The sequence below is a fragment of the Melanerpes formicivorus genome, unplaced genomic scaffold (assembly GCF_026170545.1).
Source record: "Melanerpes formicivorus ecotype bairdi unplaced genomic scaffold, bMelFor1.0.p_v2 SCAF_129, whole genome shotgun sequence".
NCBI classification, from domain to species: Eukaryota; Metazoa; Chordata; class Aves; order Piciformes; family Picidae; genus Melanerpes; species Melanerpes formicivorus.
The window spans coordinates 795,717-822,627 of record NW_027142481.1 but is presented as its reverse complement, the minus strand read 5'-3'; the positions used below and the strand labels follow the sequence as shown (position 1 = coordinate 822,627).

General features: G+C 59.6%; 2 protein-coding genes across 15 annotated transcripts in view; one reads left to right on the top strand and one right to left on the bottom strand.

Annotated features, from left to right (window-relative positions):
* The window catches only part of SEC31A (SEC31 homolog A, COPII coat complex component), a 72,566-nt gene extending 55,688 nt beyond the window's left edge, over window positions 1-16,878 (bottom strand). For 9 of the 14 annotated variants that reach the window (XM_068167993.1, XM_068167994.1, XM_068167995.1 and 6 more), the window contains exons 1-7: window positions 16,680-16,878; window positions 16,093-16,332; window positions 15,434-15,516; window positions 14,254-14,377; window positions 7,021-7,219; window positions 2,932-3,027; window positions 1,552-1,692 (exon numbers count right to left, since the gene is read on the bottom strand). In XM_068167993.1, coding sequence (XP_068024094.1) covers window positions 1,552-1,692; window positions 2,932-3,027; window positions 7,021-7,219; window positions 14,254-14,377; window positions 15,434-15,512 — 639 coding nt within the window. In that variant the 5' untranslated portion in view covers window positions 15,513-15,516; window positions 16,093-16,332; window positions 16,680-16,878. The remainder of the gene's footprint in view (window positions 1-1,551; window positions 1,693-2,931; window positions 3,028-7,020; window positions 7,220-14,253; window positions 14,378-15,433; window positions 15,517-16,092; window positions 16,333-16,679) is intronic. The other 5 variants (XM_068168004.1, XM_068168005.1, XM_068168001.1 and 2 more) reach the window with 1 other exon arrangement.
* A 3,555-nt stretch (window positions 16,879-20,433) lies between these two features.
* Window positions 20,434-26,591, top strand: THAP9 (THAP domain containing 9). Its single transcript, XM_068168009.1, has 5 exons — window positions 20,434-20,516; window positions 20,607-20,805; window positions 20,885-21,179; window positions 22,821-22,971; window positions 24,203-26,591. The coding sequence occupies exons 1-5, from the start codon at window positions 20,437-20,439 to the stop codon at window positions 26,148-26,150; spliced, it is 2,673 nt and encodes an 890-aa protein (XP_068024110.1). The 5' UTR covers window positions 20,434-20,436; the 3' UTR covers window positions 26,151-26,591.
* Window positions 26,592-26,911: the final 320 nt, after the last annotated feature.

Below are 26,911 nucleotides of genomic sequence, written 5' to 3'. Positions count from 1 at the left end.
AAGTTGTGGAGGGGTTGGTGCTGGTCTCTTCTCCCAGGTAATTAGAGGCCATTAGGGTTGTTCTGTCACAAGCTGTGACTGGGTAGGCTTAGACTGGGCATTGGGAAAGGTTTTTCCCCAGCCAGAGTGGTCAGGCACTGGCAGAGGCTGCCCAGGGAGACAGTGGAGTCACCAAGCCTGGAGGTGCTCAAAGGTGGTCTGGATGTGGTGCTTGGGGATATGGCTTAGGGGTGAGCCTTGTAGAACAGGGGTAATGGTTGGACTGGGTGATCCTCAGTGACCCAACCTGAATGTTGCTGGGACTCTGTCCCTTCCAACCCATGATGGAGAACAGAATACAATAGGCCAGGTTGGAAGAGACCTTCAAGATCATGTCCAACCCATCAACCAATCCAACCCACCTAGACAACTAACCCATGGCACCAAGCACCCCATCAAGTCCCCTCCTGAACACCTCCAGGGATGGTGACTCCACCACCTCCCCAGGCAGCACATTCCAATGGCCAATCTCTCTTTCTATGAAGAGTTTCTTCCTAACATCCAGCCTAAACCTCCCCAGGCACAGCTTGAGACTGTGTCCTCTTGTTCTGCTGCTGGGGGCCTGGGAGAAGAGACCAACCCCCACCTGGCTACAACCTCCCTGCAGGGAGTTGGAGAGAGCAAGAAGGTCTCCCCTGAGCCTCCTCTTCTCCAGGCTAAGCAACCCCAGCTCCCTCAGCCTCTCCTCACAGGGCTGTGCCCCAGACCCCTCCCCAGCCCTGTGCCCCAGACCCCTCCCCAGCTTTGTTGCCCTTCTCTGGACACCTTCCAGCAGCTCAACCTCTTTCCTAACCTCAGGAGCCCAGAGCTGGACACAGGACTCAAGCTGTGGCCTAACCAGTGCTGAGCACAGGGCACAAGGACTTCCCTGCTCCTGCTGGCCACACTCTTCCTGACCCAGGCCAGGATGCCCTTGGCCTTCTTGGCCCCCTGGGCACACTGCAGACTCATGCTCAGCTGCTCTCCACCAGCACCCCCAGGTCCCTCTCTGCCTGGCTGCTCTCAGCCACTCTGCCCCCAGCCTGTGGCACTGCCTGGGGTTGCTGTGGCCAATGTGCAGCCCCTGGCACTTGGATGTGTTCAATCTCCTGCCCTTGGCCTCTGCCCATCTGCCCAGCCTGCCAAGGTCCCTCTGCAGAGCTCTGCTCCCCTCTAACAGCTCAACTCCTGCCCCCAGCTTGCTGTCAGCTGCACATTCACTGCTGATGGACTCCATCCCCTCCTCCAGATGATCAATAAAGATATTGATCAGGCTGGGGCCCAGCACTGCTCCCTGGGGCACAGCACTGGTGCCTGGCTGCCAGCTGGCTGTGGCACCATTCACCACCACTCTCTGGGCTCAGCCTCCAGCCACTTCCTAACCCAGCTCAGAGCTGCTGTCCCAGCCGGGGGCTGACAGCATCAAAGGCCTTGCTGAATCACACAAACCAGGCAGGCACTGCTCTCCTCCCATCATGTGAGAGGCTCCCCACCCCTGCCAGAGGCCCCCCAGGCCCAGCAGGGCTGACTCACCCTGTTGTTGTGGTCGCTGACTTTGATGATGGGCTCGTTCTTCCGCAGGTCCCAGACGGTGGCGCGGCCGCTGGGGCTGGCGGAGGCCAGGATGTGCTGGACCTGACGGTTCCAGGCCAGGCAGCTGACGTCCTCCAGAGGCTGGGGCACAACACACAGCAGCCTTCTCACAGCCTGCCCCAAGCCACAGCCTGGCACAGCCCACAACCCTCACCCCAGGTCCCACCTGCAGCTCTCTGTCCAGTTCTGCAGTCCCCCTAGTGCAGGAAAGGCTCTGGAGGGGCTGCAAGGCGCCCAGAGCAGGGCCAGGAGGAGGAGCAGAGGGCTGGAGCTGCTCTGCTCTGAGCACAGCCTGAGAGAGTTGGGGTTGTACAGGCTGGAGAGGAGAAGGCTCCCAGCTTGGTTTTAAGCTCTGAGTTCTACACTCTTTGCTTTCTACTTTAAGCCAACTCCCATTGTTTGAAGCCATTTGCTTTCAGAAGGTGCTTAGAGTGACTTCCTGCAGCTGGAGCTCCCCTCCTATGAGGACAAGCCAAGAGAGTTGGGCTTGTGCAGGCTGGAGAGGAGAAGGCTCCCAGGAGACCTTCTGGTGGCCTTGCAGGAGCTGCAGGGGGCTGCAAGCAAGCTGGGGAGGGACTTTGGAGGGGGTGAGGGAGGGACAGGAGTGGGGGGGCTGGAGCAGAAGTAGAAGTGGGGAGCTGGAGCTTGGCTGTGAGGAAGAAGTTGTTGGGCAGGAGGGTGGTGAGAGCCTGGCCCAGGCTGCCCAGGGAGGTGGTGGAAGCCTCCTAGCTGGAGGTGTTTGCAGCCAGGCTGGAGGTGGCTGTGAGCAAGCTGCTGTGGTGTGAGGTGTCCCTGCCCATGGCAGGGGGTTGGGGCTGGCTGAGCCTGGAGCTCCCTTCCAACCCTGCCAGTTCTGTGATTCTTTAAGATTGGATGTGAGGAAGAAGTTCTGCACCAGGAGGCTGCTGGAACACTGCAGCAGGTTGCCCAGGGAGGTGGTTGTGGCCTCAGCCCTGGAAACATTCAAGGTGAGGCTGGACAGGGCTCTGAGCAACTTGATCTAGTGGAGGATGTCCCTGCTGACTGCAGGGGGAGGGTTGGACTGGATGACCTTTGGAGGTCCCTTCCAACCCAAACCACTCTGTGATGTGAGAGCTGTGTTGTACCAGCCCTCAAGGGCTGCACCTAACAGAACCAGGCAGCCCATGGCTGACTACCCTTAACTGCTACCCACATTGCTCTTGAAGAGGGTCCCCCCCATCCTCCCCCCCCATCCTGACAGAGCTTTACAACTGCAGCTTCCAGTGTGCTCTCAACCCCAGTGCCATCCAGACAGACAGCAGTCTGCTCTGCAGCCTGGAACAGGCACAGGTCTGGTACCTGAGTCTTGGCTCCTGGTGTCATCGGTGTGGCAAAGTTGTTCAGGTCCCAGATGTAGATTTCAGACTCATTAGCACCAGAGGCCACCAGATTGGTCTGCAAGACACAGGAACAGAGGTTAAAGAGTATTGCCAGTGCCTAAAGGGGAGCTGAGGAGAGACTTTTGACAAGGCTTAGGAGTGACAGGATGAGGGAAATTGGCTTGGAGCTGGGAGAGGAGAGACTGAGAGTGGAGATGAGGAAGAGATCCTTGAGAGTGAGGCTGGGGAGACTCTGGCACAGGCTGCCCAGGGAGGCTGTGGATGTCCTTTCCCTAGAGGACATCTGCTTAAGCCTTGATAGCCTTTCAGCACAGGTTTTTGAACCCTCTTTTTCATCTTATGCCCCCAGTCCAAGAAGGACCTGGAGCTGCTGGAGTGGGTCCAGAGGAGGCCACAAAGATGACCAGAGGGCTGCAGAACCTCCCCTGTGGGGCCAGGCTGGGAGAGATGTTGGTCAGTGAGAGGGCAGAAGGGCTCTGCAGAGGGACCTTGCCAGGCTGGACAGAGGCCAACAGGATGGCATTCAACAAGTCCAAGTGCCAGGGGCTGCACTTTGGCCACAGCACCCCCAGGCAGAGCTACAGGCTGGGGACAGAGTGGCTGAGAGCAGCCAGGCAGAGAGGGACCTGGGGGTGCTGGTGGACAGCAGCTGAACATGAGCCAGCAGTGTGCCCAGGTGGCCAAGAAGGCCAAGGGCATCCTGGCCTGGATCAGGAAGAGTGTGGCCAGCAGGAGCAGGGAGGTCATTCTGCCCCTGTACACTGCACTGGTTAGGCCACACCTTGAGTCCTGTGTCCAGTTCAGGGCCTCTCTGTTTAGGAAGGAGGTTGAGATGCTGGAAGGTGTCCAGAGAAGGGCAAGAAAGCTGGGGAGGGGTCTGGAGCACAGCCCTGTGAGGAGAGGCTGAGGGAGCTGGGGCTGCTTAGCCTGGAGAAGAGGAGGTTCAGGGGAGACCTTCTTGCTCTCTTCAATTCCCTGCAAGGAGGTTGTAGCCAGCTGGGGGTTGGTCTCTTCTCCCAGGCAACCAGCACCAGAACAAGAGGACACAGTCTCAAGCTGTGCCAGGGGATGTTGAGGCTGGAGGTGAGGAGAAAGTTCTTCACCAAGAGAATCATTTGTCATTGGAATGTGCTGCCCAGGGAGGTGGTGGAGTCCCCATCCCTAGAGGTGTTCAAGAGGGGATTGGATGTGGCACTTGGAGCCATGGTCTAGTCATGGGGTCTGTGTTGATAGGTTGGACTCGATCCTTGAGGTCTCTTCCAACCTTAGTGATACTGTGACACTGTGAGAGTTGGGGCTGTTCAGCCTGGAGAGAAGGCTCCACAGAGACCTCAGAGCAACCTTCCAGTACCTGAAGGGCTCCAGGAGAGCTGGGGAGGGACTTTGGACAAGCATGGGAGTGCCAGGCTGAGGAACAATGGCTTTGGGCTTGGAGAAGGGAGAGTGAGACTGGAGATGAGGAAGAAATTGTTGGCAGTGAGGCTGGGGAGACTCTGGCACAGGTTGCCCAGGGAGGCTGTGGCTGTCCTCTCCCTAGAGGTGTTCAAGGCCAGGCTGGATGAGGCTTTGAAGCAACCTGGGCTGGTGGGAGGTGACCCTGCCCATGGCAGGGGGGTGGAACTGGATGAGCTTGAAGGTCCCTGCCCATCCAACCCATCCTGTGACTCCCTGATTTTCAGTCCTCACAGTGGTAGCAGCTCCATGACTGTGCCAGTTTCTCCTGCCAGCTCAGGAGACAGCCTTTGGGTTTGAGAGAGAGCAAGGCAAGGCTGAGTCAATCTCAAATCCATCCCCTGCACCAGACTGCCAAGCCCAGGGCTCCCCTCCTGTGGGCTGCTCCTCCACTGCCCAGCAAACACCCATGGAGGGGCTACAGCCACAGGCAAGAGGGTGGAGAGAGCAGGGACACTGCTGGGAGGGGGCAGGTGAGGAGGAATCAGGGTGAGGGTGCTACAGGGTTGTGATCTGGGCAGCTGGAAGGAGTGTGGTGGTTGTGAGTCCAGCACCCTGCCCTGAGGGAGGGCAACAGAACAGCAGGACACAGTCTCAAGCTGTGCCAGGGGAGGTTTAGGCTGGCTGTTAGGAAGAAATTCTTCCCAGCAAGAGGAATTGGCCACTGGAATGTGCTGCCCAGGGAGGTGGTGGAGTCCCCATCCCTGGAGGTGTTCAGGAAGAGCCTGGATGAGGCCCTTGGTGCGATGGTGGAGTTGACCAGATGGTGCTGGGTGATAGGTTGGACTTGATGACCTCCAAGGTCTTTTCCAACCTGGCTAATTCTATTCTAACCACCCAGAGCAGTCCTGCCTCTGGGATGCAAGAGTCCAGGCAGGGCAACACCAGTTGAGGGCAGGCAGAGCCCTTTGACCACATCCTGTGGCTGGTGACAAGCAAGGCTGGACTCCATCAGGGGCAGAAAGCAAAGGGAAGCACTTCAGAGGACAAGGAGCAGAGTGTGGCCTGCTGGAAGCAAGTGTGCAGGGACAGAAGGGCTACTCAGGCAACAACCCTGAGGCACAGCTGGTGGGACAAGGCAAACACAGCTCACTGCCTCTGGGAGGAAGCAAACACTTGCAGTGAGAGGGGAGAGCCTGCTGGCCTTGAGAGCTCTTCTGCCAGAGGCCACCTCACCACATTTCCTCTGCTCTGCCTCCTCCTTCCAAGAACAATACACTCAGAGGGCTGCAAAGCCAACACCCAAGGGGACAGCCAAGCAGCTGATGTCACCAGAAACAGGAGTGGGAGCAGGAAAAAGCCTCCCTGTGTGGTGAGAACAGGGGCACAGAGTGCCAGGGCTGGCAAAGGAGTCCTGCTGAGAGCACCAACATGAACCAGAAGTTCCAGCATGAACTTTGCCAGCCCAGCTGGAAGCAAGTGAGAGCTGTGCTCACAAGCAGAGCTGCAGCCTACAGTGGCATGCAAGGAATGTGTACAGAACACACAGGAGTTACAACAGTTAGCACAGAATCCACCAGGTTGGAAAGGACCTTTGAGGTCACTGAGTCCAACCTATCACCCAGCACCATCTGATCAACTCAGCCATGGGGTTCACCATCCATAAGCATCGTAAGATCCAACCCCACCCCAGGCCAAAAACCAGGGGAGCTAATTAGCTTCCCACTCCCTGACCCTCTCCCCCCTCCTCTCCTTACCTCCCTGGACACAAAGGGACAAGAGAAAAGAGCAGAGAACAGTGAGAGCTTAGGCAAAACAATGCAGGCAAGGTCAGGCAGAAGCCAGCACAGCACAGTTAGGATCTCCCAGAGCAAGGAAGCCAAAAGAGAGAGGGAGAGTGAGAGTTTGCAGAGCTAATTCCTATGGCAGGGAAGCCTCCCCTGGGGATTGTTTGGAACTATCAGCATGTTCCTTTCCACACCCCAGAGGGACTCAGTCACATTTGACCACCTCCTGTTCAAGATCTGGGGAACATTTTAAAGGCATAGCCTAAAGCTACCCCAGGACTTCTGACAAGGGTGAGGGAGACTGGCTTGAGCAGAGGGCTGCAGAACCTCCCCTGTGAGCACAGGCTGGGAGAGCTGGGGCTGTGCAGCCTGGAGAAGAAAAAGGCTGCAGGGAGATCTCAGAGCAGCATTCCAGTACCTGAAGGAGCTCCAGGAGAGCTGGAGAGGGACTTTGGCCAAGGGCTGGGAGTGCCAGGCTGAGGAACAATGGCTTGGAGTTGGGAGAGGAGAGACTGAGAGTGGAGAGGAGGAAGAAATGGTTGAGCTCTGTGGAAAATCTTGAAGGTACACAGCCTAAAAGTACCACAGCACCAGAGGACTGCCTCTGCTCTCCAGGCAAGGGAGCTGAACAGCCTCACTGAAGTGACAGCAGCAGCTGAGGAAGGAATGAACCTGGGCCAGACACCTTAAACTTTGACCCCCCAACCTGAAAAGCAGGTAAGAGGCCAGGTCTGTCCTGCCCCCAGCAGACAGCCCAACACCAGACTCAGCTGATGGCTTTTAGGAGATGAGAAAGGGAGAGGAGGATGGAAGGCTGCAAGGCCCTCAGGTGCCAGCGAGTGAGGAAGTGACTGAGCAGCAGAACCCACCTGGAACATGTTGACATCAAGGGCTCTGACTGGTCCTGTGTGCTTGTCCTTCTGGGCTATGATGACTTCCTTGTCTCCAGCAATGATCTTGGCTGGGTCATAGAGGATGACACTGCCATTCTCCCCCCCAGCAAGCAGCACTCCGGAGACTCTCTCGGCCAAGCTCATGCTGTGGGGCCCCCAGAGCAGCTTGTGGTACCTGCAAGGCACAGAGGTCCCCAACATCCCAGAGCCATCCACCAGCAGCTCCACACCCACTGCTGTGCCCCAGCCACCAAAGCACTGCCACCATCCAGACAACCACAGAACCAGGAAGCTTGGAAAAGACCTCAGAGATCACCAAGTCCAAGCTGTCACCAAACCCCTCCTGACAACCAAACCATGGCACCAAGTGCCACATCCAATCCCCTCCTGAACACCTCCAGGGATGGGGACTCCACCACCTCCCTGGGCAGCACATCCCAATGGCTAACAACTCTCTCTGTGTAGAACTTCCTCCTAATCTCCAGTCTAAACCTCCCCTGGCACAGCTTGAGACTGTGTCCTCTTGTTCTGCTGCTGGGGGCCTGGGAGAAGAGACCAACCCCCAGCTGGCTACAACCTCCCTGCAGGGAGTTGGAGAGAGCAATGAGGTCTCCCCTGAGCCTCCTCTTCTCCAGGCTAAGCAACCCCAGCTCCCTCAGCCTCTCCTCACAGGGCTGTGCCCCAGACCCCTCCCCAGCTTTGTTGCCCTTCTCTGGACACCTTCCAGCAACTCAACCTTTTTCCTAACCTCAGGAGCCCAGAGCTGGACACAGGACTCAAGCTGTGGCCTCAGCAGTGCTGAGCACAGGGCACAAGGACTTCCCTGCTCCTGCTGGCCACACTCTGCCTGACCCAGGCCAGGATGCCCTTGGAGGGGAGAAAAAAAGTGGAAGTACAGGAAAAACCCCAATTTGTTTTCCACATCTCTGCTTCTGGATGGGCAACACCCATAGAACCACAGAGCTGGCAGGGTTGGAAGGGAGCTCAAGGCTCAGCCAGCCCCAACCCCCCTGCCATGGGCAGGGACACCTCACACCACAGCAGCTTGCTCACAGCCACCTCCAGCCTGGCTGCAAACACCTCCAGCCAGGAGGCTTCCACCACCTCCCTGGGCAGCCTGGGCCAGGCTCTCACCACCCTCCTGCCCAACAACTTCTTCCTCACAGCCAAGCTCCAGCCCCCCCACTCCTGTCCCTCCCTCACCCCCTCCAAAGTCCCTCCCCAGCTTGCTTGCAGCCCCCTGCAGCTCCTGCAAGGCCACCAGAAGGTCTCCTGGGAGCCTTCTCCTCTCCAGCCTGCACAAGCCCAACTCTCTCAGGCTGTGCTCACAGCAGAGCAGCTCCAGCCCTCTGCTCCTCCTCCTGGCCCTGCTCTGGACACCTTCCAGCCCCTCCAGAGCCTTCCTGGCACAGAGGCTCCAGAGCTGGCCCCAGAGCTGCAGCTGTGGGCTCAGCAGAGTGGAGCAGAGGGGCAGAATCCCCTCCCTGGCCCTGCTGGCCACACTTCTCTTGCTGCAGCCCAGGCTCTGCTTGGCTCTATGGGCTGCAGGTGCTCACTGCTGGCTTCTCTGCTGTGCTGCAGGATCAGGAAGTGCTTTGTTCACATCAGAGACATCTCCTGGACCACAATCTATTTTCATAGCATCCTAGAATGGTCTGGGTTGGAAGGGACCTCCAAAGCTCATCCAGTCCAACCCTCCTGCAGTCAGCAGGGACATCTTCAACTAGATCAGGCTGCCCAGAGCCTTGTAGAGCCTGACCTGGAGTATCTCCAGGGATGGAGCCTCAGCTACCTCCCTGTGCAACTTGCTCCAATGTTTCACCACCCTCATGGTGCAGAACTTGTTCCAAGCATCCAATCTAAGTCTCCTCTTGTATACTGTCAAACCCTTGTCCCTGGTCCTGTCCCTGCAGGCCTTTGCAAACAGTCCCTCTGCAGCCTTCTTGGAGCCCCCTCCAGGTTGCTTTGAGGCCTCCCTGAAGCCTTCTCTTCAGGCTGAACACCGCCAGCTCCCTCAGCCTGTCCCCACAGCAGAGGATCTCCAGGCCCCTGAGCATCCTTGTGGCCTCCTCTGGATGCACTCCACCAGGTCTATGTCCTTCCTGTGCTGAGGGCTCCAGAGCTGGCCCCAGCCCTGCAGGTGAGGTCTCCCCAGAGCAGAGCAGAGGAGCAGGATCCTCTCTCCATCTCTGACCACACTGCTGTGGATGCAGCCCAGGCTGCCCTTGGCCTCCTGTGCTGCCAGTGCCCAGGGCTGGCTCCTGTCCATTTCCCAGGCTCAGTCAAGAGGAATAACCCATCCCCACCCAGAAGAACCCAACCTCCTTCACCTCACTGAAGCTGCTGCACAAGCAAACCCCGATTCCTGTGTGCTCAGCCATGACCTACACCCCAGGACAGCTGCCACAGACCAGCCCCAGGCAAGCACAGAGCAAACCCACCCTGGCCAGGTGGGGGCAAGGACTTCTTTGGCAGTCACTCTGCTGTTAGGAATCATCTTATCTCTGAGCAGCCTGCAAGTGATCTCATCAAGCCACAGCAACTTCAGCATGAGAGCACACACACTGCAGCAAGTCAGAGCACAGACTGGGTGAAAAACACTGCCACAGCCAAGCCCTTGCCCTGCTAGGGCAGTGTTCAGGGGGGGTTCACCAAAGAACAACAGGAACTGGTCAGGGACGTCAGGCAGACCCTTTCCCTAGGTAGGATTTTCACACTCCTGCACCTCACAAGGCAAGGTTATGAGAAATGGAAGGCCTAAGGCTGCACAGGCATCACTGCTGCAGCAGCAGAGTGCTGTGCCCAGCTCTGGAGCTCTCAACACAGCAAAGGACATGGACCTGATGGAGAGGGGGCCCAGGAGGCTACAGAAATGACCAAGAGCCTGGAGCACCTCTCCTCATGGGCACAGGCTGAGGGAGCTGGGGTTGTTCAGCCTGGAGAAGAGAAGGCTCTGAGGAGACCTAACAGCAGCCTGCCAGTCCCTGAAGGGGGCTCCAAGAAGGCTGCAGAGGGACTGCTTGCAAAGGCCTGCAGTGGTAGCCTGAGGGACAGTGGTTTGAAATGAGGGAGGAGGAAATTTAGAGTGGAAGTAAGGAACAAGTTCAGCAGCAGGAGGGTGGTGCAACACTGGAAGAGGTTGCCCAGGGAGGTGAGGTTGAAGCTCCATCCCTGAAGGTATTCAAGGTGAGGCTGGGAGAGGGCTCTGAGCAACCTGCTCCAGTGGAGGATGTCCCTGCTGACTGCAGGGGGGGTTGGACTGGAGGAGCTTTGGAGCTCCCTGCCAGCCCAAACCATTCCATGGCTTAACCCACAGTGAAAGGAGAGGAGAGTGAGGAACAGGCACCAGAGTGAAGTGAGCAATTACCTTCCCCTTGCCCTCTGCTCCTGCCAAGACACAGCATGGCTCTATGAAACCAGGGCACAACTTTCCCTCAAGGATGAACTGCCAGAAGCCTGGTGGAGGCTTTATCTTTTGGGGGGTTGATCCCCTGGCCACTTGGCAGGTGCTGCAAATCAAAGCCAAGCCTGATTTACTCCCAGCTGGGGCACTCCTCCTTATCTTGAGCTAAAGGTCAACTAATAAATGAATCCAGGCTCCTGGGCAATGCATTTCCTAGGGCAAAGTCAAATCCTGCTGCTGCTCATCAAGGGAAGTGCTTGCAAGGGAGCACTGCACCCTGTAAGGAGTAAGAAAGGTCAGATGGAGGAAGCTGTAAACTCCAGGCCTGGCAGCCTGACCTCAGTGCCAGGGAAAGTGATGGAGCAGATTATCCTGGGGGCAATAACTGCACCTGAAGGATGGCCAAGGGCTCAGGCCCAGCCAGCAGGGATTTAGGAAGGGCAGGTCCTGCCTCTCCAACCTGATCTCCTTCTATGATCAGGTGACTGCCTGGGGGATGTGGGGCAGGCTGTGGATGTGGTCTGCCTGGACTGCAGCAAGGCCTTTGACATTGTCCCCCACAGCAAACTGCTGCCTAAGCTGTCAGCTCATGGCTTGGACCACTACACTCAGTGCTGGGTTAGGAACTGGCTGGAGGCTGAGCCCAGAGAGTGGTGGTGAATGGTGCCACAGCCAGCTGGCAGCCAGGCACCAGTGCTGTGCCCCAGGGAGCAGTGCTGGGCCCCAGCCTCTTTAACATCTTCATTGATGATCTGGAGGAGGGGATTGAGTCAGTCAGCAGCAAGTTTGCAGATGACACCAAGCTGGGAGCAGATGTTGGTCAGTGAGAGGACAGAAGGGCTCTGCAGAGGGACCTTGCCAGGCTGGACAGATGGGCAGAGGCCAACAGGATGGCATTCAACAAGTCCAAGTGCCAGGGGCTGCACTTTGGCCACAGCAACCCCAGGCAGAGCTACAGGCTGGGGGCAGAGTGGCTGAGAGCAGCCAGGCAGAGAGGGACCTGGGGGTGCTGATTGATAGCTGCCTGAACATGAGCCAGCAGTGTGCCCAGGGGGCCAAGAAGGCCAAGGGCATCCTGGCCTGGGTCAGGAAGAGTGTGGCCAGCAGGAGCAGGGAAGTCCTTGTGCCCTGTGCTCAGCACTGCTGAGGCCACAGCTTGAGTCCTGTGTCCAGTTCTGGGCTGCTGAGGTTAGGAAAGAGGTTGAGCTGCTGGAAGGTGTCCAGAGAAGGGCAACAAAGCTGGGGAGGGGTCTGGGGCACAGCCCTGTGAGGAGAGGCTGAGGGAGCTGGGGTTGCTTAGCCTGGAGAAGAGGAGGCTCAGGGGAGACCTTCTTGCTCTCTCCAACTCCCTGCAGGGAGGTTGTAGCCAGCTGGGGGTTGGCCTCTTCTCCCAGGCCCCCAGCACCAGAACAAGAGGACACAGTCTGAAGCTGTGCCAGGGGAGGTTTAGGCTGGAGGGGAGGAGAAAGTTCTTCCCAGAGAGAGTTGTTATCCATTGGGATGAGCTGCCCAGGGAGGTGGTGGAGTCCCCATCCCTGGAGGTGTTCAGGAGGGGATTGGATGTGGCACTTGGGGCCATGGTCTAGTCATGAGGTCTGTGTTGATAGGTTGGACTCAATCCTCAAGGTCCTTTGCAACCTCAGTGATACTGTGACACTGTGCAGTTCAGGGAGGAAGTGTCCCTTCAGTCCCAGGTAAAACAACACAGCACAAGCACACTGTGAGAGACCCAACACCTCCTCCTGCTCCCAGCAGCTCAAGAGATCTGTTAACAGCACCTTGCAGGGCACTCAGTGGAGACTGGGGGAGGCTGTTTCTCACAAGCTCTCTGCACTACAGCACAAACAGCTGCAGGGCAGAGGCTGTGAGCTGCCTGCCAGCACCACTGCTCTGCCAGACCCCAGGGCTGACACAGCACAAAGCCAGCACCTTGCAGCTTGTGCTTCCTGCTGCAGAACCTACCACAGCCACTGCTCACCCAAAGTAGGTCAGGACCTGTGTCCAGCTGCACACACTCTCAACAGCCTCTAGGAGCCCAAACTGCAGCTGCCTAACAACTTCAGGGAAGAGTTGCAGGTCCTTAGGTCTTGAAGTTCGAGCTTCAGAGCACATAATGATGGAATCTAACCAATGTCAGCTTGTGCCAGAGGTAAGAGGCAGCAGCTGCCCCTCCAAAAGGGTCAAATTCTCCCTTGAAGATATAGGTGAAATAATTGCTTGCACCTTGCCAGGCCCTTTTGGGCCCCCAAGGGAAAGAGTGCCCACACTGACAGCGTGGCTGGTGCAGAGGAGTCACAGATCCAGCCCACTGGCAATGAGCACTTCCACCTGCTCCACCCACAGAAACATCCTGCACTTCCATCTATGCTCTTCCAGCTGGCTGACAACAAGGAGCAGCAAAGGGCCAGCCACCAGAGAGCAGCTACAAGGCACTGCTGGGATGGAAAGTGGAGCTTCTGATGTGAACAATATCTCTCTAGACAGGCACACAGTAAGAAGCTAAGAGCTAAAGGGAGCTGCAGAGTCAGGAAGGTAGCTTCCCAGCTGGCTGACAAGGAGCAGCACTGGACCAGCCACCAGAGAGCAGCCACAAGGCACTGCTGGGATGGAAAGTGGAGCTTCTGATGTGAACAATAGCTTCTTACTGTGTGCCTGTCCAGGAAAATAAGAGCTAAAGGGAGCTGCACAGTCAAGAAGGTGGCTTCCAGCTGGCTGACAACAAGGAGCAGCACTGGACCAGCCACCAGAGAGCAGCTACAAGGCACTGCTGGGATAGAAACTGGAGCTTCTGATGTGAACAACATTTCTCTGGACAGGCACACAATTAGAAGCTAACAGCTAAAGGGAGCTGCAGAGTCAGGAAGGTGGCTTCCCAGCTGGCTGATAAGGAGCAGCACTGGACCAGCCACCAGAGAGCAGCTACAAGGCCCTGCTGGGATGGAAAGTGGAGCTTCTGATGTGAACAATAGCTTCTTACTGTGTGCCTGTCCAGAGAAATAAGAGCTAAAGGGAGTTGCAGAGTCAAGAAGGTGGCTTCCAGCTGGCTGACAACAAGGAGCAGCACTGGACCAGCCACCAGAGAGCAGCTACAAGGCACTGCTGGGATGGAAAGTGGAGCTTCTGATGTGAACAATACCTCTCTTGACAGGCACACAGTAAGAAGCTAAGAGCTAAAGGGAGCTGCAGAGTCAGGAAGGTGGCTTCCCAGCTGGCTGATAAGGAGCAGCACTGGACCAGCCACCAGAGAGCAGCTACAAGGCACTGCTGGGATGGAAAGTGGAGCTTCTGATGTGAACAATATCTCTCTTAACAGGCACACAGTAAGAAGCTAAGAGCTAAAGGAAGCTGCAGAGTCAGGCAGGTGGCTTCCCAGCTGCAGGGTGAGGTATGATACACACAGCCCAGTTTAGCTCTGCTACAGGAGTCTCCCTGAAACACCTCAATGCAAACAGGATGGGGCAGTGGGAGCAGCTGTGACTGCATTTTTCACAGCTTGACATTCCCTGCTGCTCCCTGGAGAGTCCCAGAGGCTCCTGAGACAATCAGCATCACAACACACCAGCCCATGTCAGAGCTTTCACACTGATGTCAGAGCACAAACCACCACCTGCAGCTCCCCAAGTCCAAGCTTGCTGCCTTCACAGTGTGCCACACCACCAGTGGCACTCACCACACCTTCACCCTCCAGTGCTGAGCTTCTCCTTTCCTCACCTACTGTAGAATAAGCCTGAAGTGGTCTTGCCAACACCCCACCCCACCCAACAGCTCCACAGCCACTGCTTCTCCCTCACAGCCCCACTGCTTACCTGTGAGAAGATGAGAAAGTGGCACAGGACTTCATGTCCAGCGAAGGGTCTGCTAAGTCCAGCTCAAATATCTCCAGAGAAGCACTTGTGCTGAAGGTGGCATCCAGCTGCTGAGCTGATGTACCTGCAGGGGAGGGTGCTGGGCTGTGAGAGAGCCATGAGGCACAGAACAGCAACTGCAACAGCAGCACAGAGACATCACCTCTGCAAAAAGTGACCCTGGGATGCAGTCAGGCTGCTGCTGCTTCAGTGTGGCTGCACATCACTCTCCTCATGGTTAGAGCAGAGTTGAATGAACCAGGTTGGAAAAGGCCTTGGAGATCATCAAGGCCAACCTATCACCCAGCACCATCTGAGCAACTCAACCATGGCACCAAGCACCCCATCCAGTCTCCTCCTAAACACCTCCAGTGATGGGGACTCCACCACCTCCTTGGGCAGCACATCCCAATGGCCAATCTCTCTGTCTGGGAAGAACTTCATCCTCCCCTCCAGCCTAAACTTCCCCTGGCACAGCTTGAGACTGTGTCCTCTTATTTTGCTGCTGGGGGCCTGGGAGAAGAGACCAACCCCCACCTGGCTACAACCTCCCTGCAGGGAGTTGGAGAGAGCAAGAAGGTCTCCCCTGAGCCTCCTCTTCTCCAGGCTAAGCAACCCCAGCTCCCTCAGCCTCTCCTCACAGGGCTGTGCCCCACACCCCTCCCCAGCCTTGGGCCCCACACCCCTCCCCAGCTTTGTTGCCCTTCTCTGGACACCTTCCAGCAGCTCAACATCTTTCCTAACCTCAGGAGCCCAGAACTGGACACAGGACTCCAGGTGTGGCCTAACCAGTGCTGGGTTCTTTTCCCATTGGGAGTTTCTTAACCAAGATGAAGAGGAAAAGCTTTGGCCACGTACAGCTCTCTCCCTGACAACACTCAGAAAAGGACTGAGGTCACAGCTGAGCAGTGAGGGGCAGGGAACTAGCAGCTAAGGCTTGCCAGCACTGCACCCTGGCTTAAAGCAGAGACTGCTTGCTGTCCCCTGCAGCATGCATAGCACAACTGGAGAACTCCTCTGAGGGCACCACAGCACAGAACCTGCTGCAGCCTTCAGGGCCTGAAATACCTCTCCTCCTGCTTGCACATCACAGCAGCCAGCACACACAGCCCCAGGCCCTGCTAGCTCCCGAGGAACTCACCTGTGGCCAGGTAAATGGGGTGCTGCTGGGCAGGGCTCCATGCCTGCATGGCAGTTCGATCAACCTCCTTCAGCTTCATCTCGCTGGAAAACAAAACCAGGAGAGGTGATGCTTAAAGGGAGCGTGGGGAGACCGCACTGCCGGGGGCTCGGCAGCTGCACGGAGACGTGGCAGAGGCAGCCGGGGTGAGCCCAAAGCCATGGCACGGCCAGCCAGGCCATCCCCTGCACAGCACACCCGGAGGAGAGGAAGCAGTCTCCCTCTGCAGAGTAACACCGACGCGTAAAGGGGGCTGGTGGCTGCTGAGCAGAGCCTCAACTGCCCCGAAACCCCTCTTGCAGCGGCACCAGGATGCACACCAAGCAGCCCACAGCAGCAACCCACGGAACAGAGCCCCCTCCAAAAACCGCCCCCTCGCCTCTCGCTCAAGACCCCTCAGCAGCCAGCCGGATGGGAGAGCAAAACAACGCTTTAACCCCCATCCACCTCCTCCTTTTCGGGTCCTTTCCCCACGCCCCAGGGCTGCCCCAGCTGCGGACGCACCGTGCGCGGCCAGGGGGTGGGGGGCAGCCCCTCCGCCGGCACCCGCGCCCCGTTTCCCACACAAACCCAAAGGCAAAAAGAGAAAGGCGGAAAGGAAGGGCTTCCCCCCCGCTCACCTCCGCGTCCCCGGCGCTCAGCCGTCCCCGGCCCGCTCCAACGTGGCAGCCGTGGCGCCGCCTCCCGCCCGCCGCAGCTTCCGGGCGCGCCCCGCCGCTTCCGGGCGGCCGGCACCGCGGCTCCGCCTGCCCCGCGCAGGAACAGCGTCCTGGGGGTCGGGGGGGTGCTGCCACCTCCTCCTTTGGGCTGTGTGGGGGGGTGTCTCTCCGGGTTTCGCGGGGCAGGAGCGGCGGTCGGCCCTGGGGAAGAGGGAGACAGGCGTTAAGGGGCTGCCCCGGGGAGGCGTCGAGGAGCCGGGGGAAGGCTGCGCGTAACTCGGGAGCTCCGGTGCCGCCTGTCCTCAGCTCAACAGCAGTAATCATGGCAGTGTCATGATGTGAACAGCAGTGAGGCTCATCATCGGAGCGGGGCCGGACACGGGAGCGGGGCTTCCCCCGCCTCTCGGCGCGGGGGAGCGGCGCCAACAAGCCCGAGTCAGCAGCCACCCAGCCGCCGCACCCGGCGGCTCGGCGCCTTTCACAGGCCCGGGGCGGGGGCAGGCTGCGGGCGTGGCTAGGGGCGCCTCTGAACGCGGCCCCCGACCCACCTCTCACAACAGCCGGAGCGCAGCCCCGCTGCTGCCTCCTGCCGCCGGGTCCCGCGGTCGCCTAGCGGGCAGACACTGTGCCCGGGGCGGGCGCTGCCTCGGCCCCATGGCCCGGCTGCGGCGCCCCGCTGCGCGCAGCCGAGCGGCCGCGGCCAGCGTAGGCGCAGCCGAACATCGCTCGGGCGAGCGGCGCCGCCGGCGGAGAGCGCGCAAGGAGAGGAAGCCCGCGCTCCCGCGCCCGCTACATATAGGGACTGGGAGCGCGGCTCCCATTGGTTGTGAGGATCGCTGCTTGCCATTGGCTGCTCTTCCTTCTGCTGCCGCTCACTGGTTGGCACGGTTCCCGCCGCCTGGCTTCCCTGCTCCCGTCAAACCGAGGCGGAAGTGCGGCAGCCGCCGCCACGCCCAATAGGGCAGCAGCTCCTTCCGGCGGGAGTGGCGGCTGAGCAGCCAATGGGAGCCACGCTCGAGGAGGCAGAGAGGCGGGCCCTGGGCAGCGGCGTCCTGTCAGACCCCGCTCCGTGCCCGGGGAGATCCTCCTGGACGTCCCCCTGAGGCACACGGGGCACAGGGAGGCGATTCAGGACAGCCAACGTGGTTTTCCTAGGGGCGAATTCTGCCTGGACAACCTCGTAGCTGCTCACGATACAGTGACTGTGTCAGGAGATGAGGGACGACTTGTGGATGTGACCCTGCGGTGGTGATCTGGCTGGACTTGTGCAAGGCCTTAGACACGGTCCCCCCACAACGTCCTGCTCACCAAGTTGTAGACACGGGGATTTGCTGGGTGGAGTGTTCAGTGGGTAAGGAATGGGCTGGATGGTCGCATCCAGAGGGTGGTGCTCCATGGCTTGAAGTCCAGATGGAGAGCAGTGGCAGTGGTGTCCCTCAGGGGTATCATAGTATCATAGAATCAGTCAGGGTTGGAAGGGACCACAAGGATCAGCCAGTTCCAACCCCCCTGCCATGGACAGGGACACCCCACACTAGATCAGGCTGCCCAGAGCCTCATCCAGCCTGGGCTTAAACACCTCCAGGGACAGGGCCCCAACCACCTCCCTGCACAACCCATCCCAGGGCTTCACCACTCTCATGGGGAAGAACTTCCTCCTCCCCTCCAGCCTGAATCTCCCCACCTCCAGCTTCATTCCATTCCCCCTAGTCCTATCACGCTGGGACCAGCAAGTGTGCAGATGGCACCAAGCTGAGTGGTGCTGTCAGTGCACCAGAGGGACAGGATGGCATCCAGAGGGGCCTGGACAAGCTGCAGAGGTGGCAACAGGGGAACCTCGTGAGGTTCAACAAGAGCAAGTGCAGGGCTGTGCACCTGGGCTGGAACAATCCTCACTATCAACACAGGCTGGGGCAGGAGGGGATGGAAAGCAGTCCTGTGGAAAAGGACTTGGGGGTGCTGGTGGGGGAGAAGCTGGACAGGAGCAGGCAGGGTAAGCTTGCAGCTCAGAACAGTGGCAGCCTGGGCTGCATCCAAAGCAGTGCTGCCAGAGATCCAGATAAGTGATTCTGCCACTTTGCTCTGCTCTGGTGAGACTTCACCTGCAGTGCTGTGTGCAGGTCTGGAGCCCTCAATGCAGGAAGGACCTGGAGCTGATGGAGAGGGTCCAGAGAAGGGCCATGAAAATGCTCAGGGGGTTGGAGCAGCTCTGCTCTGAGGCCAGGCTGAGGGAGCTGGGGGTGTTCAGCCTGGAGAAGAGAAGGCTCCAGGGAGACCTAATAGCAGCCTGGCAGTACCTGAAGGATAGAAGCCATTGCCCTTGGTCCCTTTGCAAAGGCCTGCAGGGACAGGACCAGGGGCAATGGCTTCAGATTAGAGAAGAGGAGACTTAGACTGGATATTAGGAACAGGTTCTTCACCATGAGGATGTTGGAACACTGCAACAGGTTGCCCAGGAAGATGGTTAAGGCTCCTTCCCTGGAGACATTCAAGGTGAGGCTCAAGGAGGCCCTGGGCAGCCTGATGTAGTTGGGGATGTCCCTGCTGACTGCAGGGAGGTCAGACTGGAGGAGCTTTGGAGGTCCCTCCTGGCCTGGACCATTCTAGGATATGCTGCAGGATTCTTTACCCTGCCCTCAGCCCTCTTCCTGCCTCTGGGCTAAAGAAAGGCAGGAGAGCTCTTCTCTGTGAGGGTGGTGGAACACGGGAAGTGGTTGCCCAGGGAGGTGGCTGAGGCTCCATCCCTGCAGGTCATCATGGTCATCCTGAGTGCAATCACACAGCACTGACAGGATGGCCAAGGGCTCAGGCCCAGCCAGCAGGGATTTAGGAAGGGCAGCTCCTGCCTGACCAACCTGAGCTCCTTCCATGCCCAGGTGACTGCCTGGTGGATGTGGGGCAGGCTGTGGATGTGGTCTGCCTGGACTGCAGCAAGGCTTTTGCCACCATCCCCCCCAGCAAGCTCCTGGCCAAGCTGTCAGCCCCTGGCTGGGACAGCAGCTCTGAGCTGGGTTAGGAACTGGCTGGAGGCTGAGCCCAGAGAGTGGTGGTGAATGGTGCCACAGCCAGCTGGCAGCCAGGCACCAGTGCTGTGCCCCAGGGAGCAGGGCTGGGCCCCATGCTCTTTAACATCTTCATTGATGATCAGGACCAGGGCATTGAGTCCATCATCAGTAAATTTGCTGATGACACCAAGCTGGGGGCAGGAGTTGATCTGCTGGAGGGTAGAGAGGCTCTGCAGAGGGACCTTGCCAGGCTGGGCAGATGGGCAGAGGCCAAGGGCAGGAGATTGAACACATCCAAGTGCCAGGGGCTGCACATTGGCCACAGCAACCCCAGGCAGTGCCACAGGCTGGGGGCAGAGTGGCTGAGAGCAGCCAGGCAGAGAGGGACCTGGGGGTACTGGTTGATGGTAGGCTGAACATGAGCCTGCAGTGTGCCCAGGCAGCCAAGAGGGCCAATGGCATCCTGGCCTGCATCAGGAAGAGTGTGGCCAGCAGGAGCAGGGAGGTCATTCTGCCCCTGTACACTGCACTGGTTAGGCCACACCTTGAGTCCTGTGTCCAGTTCTGGGCTCCTCAGGTTAGGAAGGAGGTTGAGATGCTGGAAGGTGTCCAGAGAAGGGCAACAAAGCTGGGGAGGGGTCTGGGGCACAGCCCTGTGAGGAGAGGCTGAGGGAGCTGGGGTTGCTTAGCCTGCAGAAGAGGAGGCTCAGGGGAGACCTTCTTGCTCTCTCCAACTCCCTGCAGGGAGGTTGTAGCCAGGAGGGGGTTGGTCTCTTCTCCCAGGCACCCAGCACCAGAACAAGAGGACACAGTCTCAAGCTGCACCAGGGGAGGTTCAGGATGGATATTAGGAAGAAGTTCTATACAGAGAGAGTGATTGCCCATTGGAATGTGCTGCCTGGGGAGGTGGTGGAGTCCCCATCCCTGGAGGTGTTCAGGAGGAGACTTGATGGGGTGCTTGGTGCCATGGGTTAGCTGTTTGGGTGGGTTGGATTGGTTGATGGGTTGGACACGATGATCTTGAAGGTCTCTTCCGAGCTGGTTTGGTCTATTCTCAATAAAGGTTTATCCTCAATACAGGTCTATCCTCAATAGCGGTCTATTCTCACTACAGGCATTCCCGGCGCAGAGGGGCTGGCGCGGCCGCGCTGCGGCGCTGCTGAGCTGCGGCGCTGCCTTCCCGCCCCGGCCGCGCAGTGACAGGGCGCTGCCGTGCGGCGCGGCAGGCCGGGCGGCGGCAGCCAATAGGAGCCGGCGCTGGGGGCCGGAGCCGCCGACGGCGGCGGCGCTGGGGGCAGCCATGACGCGGAGCTGCTCGGCGCTGGGCTGCACCGCCCGCGACACGGGGCGCAGCCGGGAGCGCGGCATCTCCTTCCACCAGTGAGTGCGGGCCGGGGCTCGGCGGGGATAGCCCCGGCGGCGCCGCGCCTTCCCTGCCCTGCCCTGCCCTCACCTCCCTCTCTCCCGCAGGTTCCCCGTGGACGCCGCGCAGCGCCGCGAGTGGATCCGCGCCGTGAACCGTATGGACCCGCGGAGCCGGCAGGCCTGGCGGCCCGGCCCTGGGGCCATCCTCTGCTCCAGGCACTTCACCGAGGACGACTTCGAGCGCTACGGCATGCGGCGGAAGCTGCGGCGGGGGGCCGTGCCCTCCCGCTTCTTCCCCGTGCTGGTGCGTGCGGGTACCGGGGCTCTGCCCCCCGCGGGGCGGCGGCGCTGCGGGCTCACCTCCCCTCTGCCTCCCCCTCTAGGAGCCGGTGGGCATCGGCTGGTGGTGCAAGCCCTCCATCCGGTCGCTGAAGCAGCCCGTGCCCAGCCCCGCCGCGGAGATCGCGGCCGGCGACCACAACTACAGCCTGAAGGAGGAGGAGGCGGGCGCCGCCCCCCCGCCGCCGCCGCCGCCGCCGCCGCCGCAGACCCCGCCTGCGGGCGAGAGCGCCGGTCCCGCGCCCCAGCCCAGGACGGTGGGGACCATCCTGCGGGAGCTGGCAGAGAAGCAGCACCTGCCCGAGGAAACCATGAGCTTGCTGCTGGCCCAGTTCTCAGGTACTGCTGGAGGGGCTGCCGAGGCAGAGCGCTGCGGGGGGCTGCGCCCTCGCCCCCGGCTCTGTGAGCCTGGCTGAGTTTTGTCAGGTCTGCACTCCCTGAGCAGCGCTGGCCTCCCAGGCCCGGAAGCTTTGTGACATGCAGGGCAGGACTGCAGCACCCAAGTGATGCAAGGGATTAAATCTCTCTGAGAGGTGCAGTTACTGGAGGCTGGCTGCAGCGCTGAGGCCGAGCCCTGTGGCCAAGGCTGCCAGAGCAAACCATGCCACGCTCCAGCTGACCAGTGACTCCAGACTGGGGGGGCATTTAACTGGGAAACCCGTGTTGTTTGTGCTCTCCAGAAGCCAGCTCTGTTGAGTACACCCTGAAGAAGGCATTTCAGCTTGCACAGTCAGCCATAAATCAGTGGGTTCCCTCCTGTCCAGCAAGTCTTTAAGCAGCAGCCACATGTAGGACACTCCTTCCCTCATGCATGGTGTGCCACTGGGGAGGAAGAGGCCCCAGACAGCGTGGTGGGGCCTGTGCTGCTGGGCCACTGCGTGGCCATCAGAAGGGTGAGGCACAGAGGTGTCACTGCTGAGCTGTAGCCTTACCTCAGCCTACAGGACTGTGTGGTTCAGCAGCCACCCTGCTCATGGGATGGTTGTAAGGGACCTTAAAGACCACCCAGTTCCAACCCCCCTGCCATGGGCAGGGACAGCTTCTAGAAAATTAGGCCAGGTTGTGCAAGACCTCATCCTGCCTGGCCTTGAACACCTCTGGGGAACAGACATCCACAACTTCCTTGGGCAACCTGTTCCAGTGTCTCCCCACCCTCACTGTCAAGAATTGCTTCCTAATCTCTAGGCTAAATCTCCCCTCTTCCCAGCTCAAAGCCATTGTCCCTTGTCCTCTCACTCCCAGCCCTTGCCAAAAGTCCTTCCCCAGCTCTCCTGGAGCCCCTTCAAGTACTGGAAGGCTGCTCTGAGGTCTCCCTGCAGCCTTCTCCAGGCTGAACAGCCCCAGCTCTCCCAGCCTGGCCCCACAGGGGATGGTCTCCAGCCCTCTGGTCATCTTCATGGCCTCCTCTGGAGCAGCTCCAGGTCCTTCTTGTGCTGGGGGCCCCAGAGCTGGAGGCAGTGCTGCAGGTGGGGGCTGAGCAGAGCAGAGCAGAGGGGCAGAATCCCCTCCCTGTGCTGCTGCTCTCCCTGCAGCTCAGCACACAGAATCCCCTCCCTGTGCTGCTGCTCTCCCTGCAGCTCAGCACACAGAATCCCCTCCCTGTGCTGCTGCTCTCCCTGCAGCTCAGCACACAGAATCCCCTCCCTGTGCTGCTGCTCTCCCTGCAGCTCAGCACACAGAATCCCCTCCCTGTGCTGCTGCTCTCCCTGCAGCTCAGCACTCAGAATCCCCTCCCTGTGCTGCTGCTCTCCCTGCTCTGCCTGCAGCTCAGCACTCAGCTGGCTCTGGGCTGCCAGGGACCACTGCTGGCTCCTGGGGAGTTTGTCCCCACCTGACCCCCCCAAGGCCTTCTCCTGCAGGCTGCTCTCCAGCCCCTCCTCCCCCAGCCTGGATTTCTTGCCGTGTTGTGTCCTCTGTGAAGTTCTGAGGTGTTTAGTTTGCTCCTGTAAGGCTGACCTGGTCTGTTTTTGTTCTGAGCAGATCTACCTTGTGAGCAGCAGAGCTGGAGGAAGATGGCAGAGTACTCACTAGAGATGAGGCAGTTTGCCTGTGCTCTCCAACTCTACAACAGGAAGGCCTACGACTGTCTGCGGAAGATGTTTCCCCTCCCCAATCCTTACAGCCTGACAAAGCAAGTTGTCACTCATTCTCTCAGGGAGTATCTCCCTTCTTTCCTGTGTGGAAGGAGTCTGATGGCTCTGTCCTGAAAGGATCCAGCAGGAGCATTTTTTTGTCCCCTGCTTTGGTTTAGTAACAGAAGCAGAGTGGGCAGCAGGCATCCAGAACTACTGATTGATAGCCCTCATCTCTGGAAGCTGAAGTGTTGCTCGTGGTCACAGCATGGGAGTTGCCTGTTCCTCACAGCAGCAGGTTCAGGGCTAGTGTGGAAAGTGCCAGGTGTTCCCAGATGTGTGAGAAAAGCCCCCTGGGAGGGCTGTTGGAGGGGCTGTGTTTGTGGCTGTGCCCCTGGGGAGCAAAGAGGAGCACGTGCTCCTGCTCTGAAATACCCAGAGAGGGGAGGGAGCAGCCAGGTAGTGGGGGTGGGGGCAAATAGCAGCAAGGTCATGGAAATGTTTGGAAGCCTTTTCTGGGGGAAGGAGAAGCCAAGAAGGGAACATGAGAAAGCGAAGGACTGCATCAAGCAATGAGAGGAGGGCTTACAAGGACTCTGGGAGGTCAACACGTGGAGCTTGACAAGTGTCTGTTGGAAAGGCAGCCCAGGGAGATGTCTCTGTGTCCCATAGCTCAGCTGCATCGCCCATCCCAGGGGGTGGTGTAGGCTCAGCATTTCCTACCTGAGCTGCTGTGAGACCTGTTACAAGAGCAGTGAAGCTCTAACAGCACACCAGAAAAAGCTGAGAGAATTCTCCCCCTGCAGACTCCTGAGGTGCAGTTGGAGGATGCCCAACAGATCCATGCCAGCCTGGGCGGGGGGTGGTGCTCACACACGGTCCCTCAGAGCACCTGCTTGGAAGGGGTTGCCAGGAGCATTCCATGTGGGCTGCTGAGGCTTTCACCTCTTCCAAGCTGGATTTGCAGTCTGGAGAGAGGCAGTGGGGAAGGCCAGCAGCCTGGTGTTGCTGACACTGACCTGAGTTGCACTTCTGTGTTCGGTTTATTTTTATCTCTCCCGATAGCCTGTATGTCAGGGAGGCAGGAAGCTGCCTGCCTGCTTCCACCCAGGCTTGGCTCCCCTTCACTAGGGGACAAATGAGCTGAGAGTATGCCCTGAGGAAGGCAGGGCTGCTTGCTCTGCGTGCCCTGCTCTGCAGCTCTGGGCACGGTGGTGCGAGGTGCTGGTTGTTGCTGCAGGTGCCTCAGGAGTCCGCCTCCTAACTGCATCTCTCCCTCTTGTCTTCCAGCTGGCTGTCCACCAGCGAGGCCGCTGCAGGCTTCAGCAGCAGCGTCTTCACACGCCTCCAGGAGAAGCTGGAGAGAGGAGAGAAGGCCTACTGCTACTGTGCCCTGATGGTGCAGGACGTGCCCCTGCAGAGGCAGCAGGAGTGGGAGCTGCAGGACCGGTGCCAGGCAGGCTTCATCGACTTGGGCACGGGCGCCCTGGACGCCGACGAGGTTCCGCTGGCCTCGGAGGCCATCCTGCTGATGGCGGTGGGCATCTCCAGCCCCTGGGCTGCCCCGCTCGGCTACTTCCTGGTGAGCGGCGCCAGCGGCCCCTTGCTCGCCCAGCTGCTTCGGCACAGCATCAGCAAGCTGAACAACATCGGCGTCACGGTGCTGGCCGTGACCTCGGGCGCCACCGCCCGCGGCGCCGCCACCGCCGCCGCCCTGGGCATCAGGGTAGACCCCGAGAGGGTGCAGTGCACCTTCCGGCACCCCCCGGGCTCCGCGCACAGCATCACCTTCCTGTACGACGTCTGCCACGCTCTGCAGCTGGTGAGCAGCGCCCTGCAGGACTTCCAGAAGGTGGAGTGGCTGGACGGCGCCGTGCAGTGGCAGCACGTGGTGGAGCTGGCGGCTCTGCCGGAGCAGAAGGCGCCGAGAATCAGCGGCCCCAAGTCACGCCGGCCCAGGAGTAAGAACTCCTACCTTAAGGTCAACCTTGCCGCGCTGGTGTTCAGCGAGGGCGCTGCTGAGGCTCTGGAACACCTGCAGAAGCTGCGCCTGGCCCCCTTCCGGAACTGCAGCGGCACTGCCAGTTTCCTGCGCCTGATGAGCAGGCTGTGCGCCCTGTTTGACGGCAGAGGGGCCTGCAGGAGGAAGCTGAGGGGGCTTTCGCTGGCTGCAAATCACACCAAAATCGGCCACCTCTCCAAGGAGATCAGGAGCTGCTTTACCACCCTCAGGGACTCCAGGGGCAGACTCGTTATCAAGGGCAAACGTAAGCTGGGCTTCCTGAGCTTCCTGCTCAACACCCAGAGCCTCAGGTGGCTTTACACCAATTACATGTGTTCAGAAGACGCTCCTTCCCACCACCTCCTCGCCTCTGCCTTCAGCCTCGCCCCTCTGGAGCAGTTTGTCAGGGCCCTGCTGGAAGCCTGTGGCAGCAGGAGCCCCACCTGCGCCGCCTTCCAGGCTGCCTACCACAGACTGCTGGGGGCCTGCAGCCTGGCCCCGGGCTCGGCGCGCGGCGGCAGCTCCTCAGGCCACGCCGGCTCCCTGGGCCTGGCGCCGGCCCCGTCGGGCAGCAGGGATCTGACCCTGGGCAGCGTTCGCGCTCGGTGCGCCCCGGCGGGCAGGGGGCTGCTGGCGGTGCAGCGGTCCTGCTGCGCAGCCCCCATGGGCAGCTCTCTGCTGAGCGAGGCGCTGACGGACCTGTCCCTGCGGACACGGAGCCTCGCCAGCGCCACCGGCCACGTGGCGGAGCAGCTGGCCGAGGGCTTGGGCTGCCAGGACTGCCTGGCCTCCCTCTTCCAGCTGGATGAGAGCAGGCCAGGGCACGGGGCGGTGCTCTACGTCAGGAAGGCAGCCGGAGTGGTCCTGCCCTCGGCCAGCCTGTGCCGCATCGTCCGCGCCTCGGAACGCGTCCTGAAGTGGCACAGCAAAGCAGGAGAGGGCGGCAGAGCCACCGAGCTGCAGCGTTTGTCTCTAGAGCAGAAAGTCCTCCAGGAGCTGCTGGGAGGACGTCCTCTCTTCCCCAGCTTCACTGCCCACTTCCTGGAGAGGGAGCTGTGTGTTGACAATCACTACACCACCTTGGTGAGGCAGGTCATGCGCCGCTACTTGGACATCAGAACAGACCCCACCAGGCACCTGAACTTGAGCTACCAGTGCGGGAGGCACAGGTGGAAGAGACTGAAGGGGACGCCCCCGGGTGGCTGTCAGTCAAGCCAGACCCATGCAGAGTTCTGAGTGCTGGCTGCTGGGCCCCGGTATGCAGCCACAGTGAGGGCACAGGGGGGTGTCCTGCCATCACTGAGCTGGCAAAGCTGGCAGTGAGGAGCAGTGGTGTGGTGTGCTGGGCCCCTGCAAGCCATCTGAGCAAAAGCACACCCTGTGTAGAGCTAGAGTCCTGCAAGGCAGGCACAGACTCCGTGAGGCTTGGGTGGCAGGTCAGGATGAGCTCAGGATGCCTGGGGAAGCGGTAGGGGACACCTGGAGGTGCTGGGTGGCTGAGGGCTTGTGAGTGCTCTTGACAGAAGAGAATGGATGTTGTCTCCCATGGTTGCTGTGGGGATCGTGTGTGACTGGCAGTTTGACCTTACCAAAGCAGACCTGCTTTAAAAAGAGCTGGAGGAAAGCAAGCCTACAAAGCTCTGACTTGCAGAATAAAGCTATGACATGAAAATGGCACTCAGGTTGTCTGCCCCTTCTCACCCCCACTCCTGCATCTCTCTCCTCAAGCAGCTCAAGAAGCTGTTGAGGAGAGGACACAGCAGTAGCAAAGAGCAGCCCTTAAAGCATCACTTGTGGTTCCCAGGTGAGGTGCTGGATGCCTGCTGGGGAGACTGTTGGCCATGAAGGTGAGAGGGTGATGCTGAGGCTGCTGTGATAAGGCTGCTGGGCCTAGCAGCACTTGGGGCACTGAAACCCTCCTCTCTGGGCAGAAGCCACCCAGGGGTGTGCTGCAGCAGGGTGAACATTTCAGGTCCCACCACGTGGCCCCAGCAGGT

Bases quoted from the DNA above. Each gene is read 5' to 3' on its own strand.
- THAP9 (XM_068168009.1), top strand. From the start codon at position 20,437: ATGACGCGGAGCTGCTCGGCGCTGGGCTGCACCGCCCGCGACACGGGG. The intron at 20,517-20,606 runs GTGAGTGCGGGC...TCTCTCCCGCAG, and splicing joins CGCGGCATCTCCTTCCACCA to GTTCCCCGTGGACGCCGCGC. The intron at 21,180-22,820 runs GTACTGCTGGAG...TGTTCTGAGCAG, and splicing joins GCTGCTGGCCCAGTTCTCAG to ATCTACCTTGTGAGCAGCAG.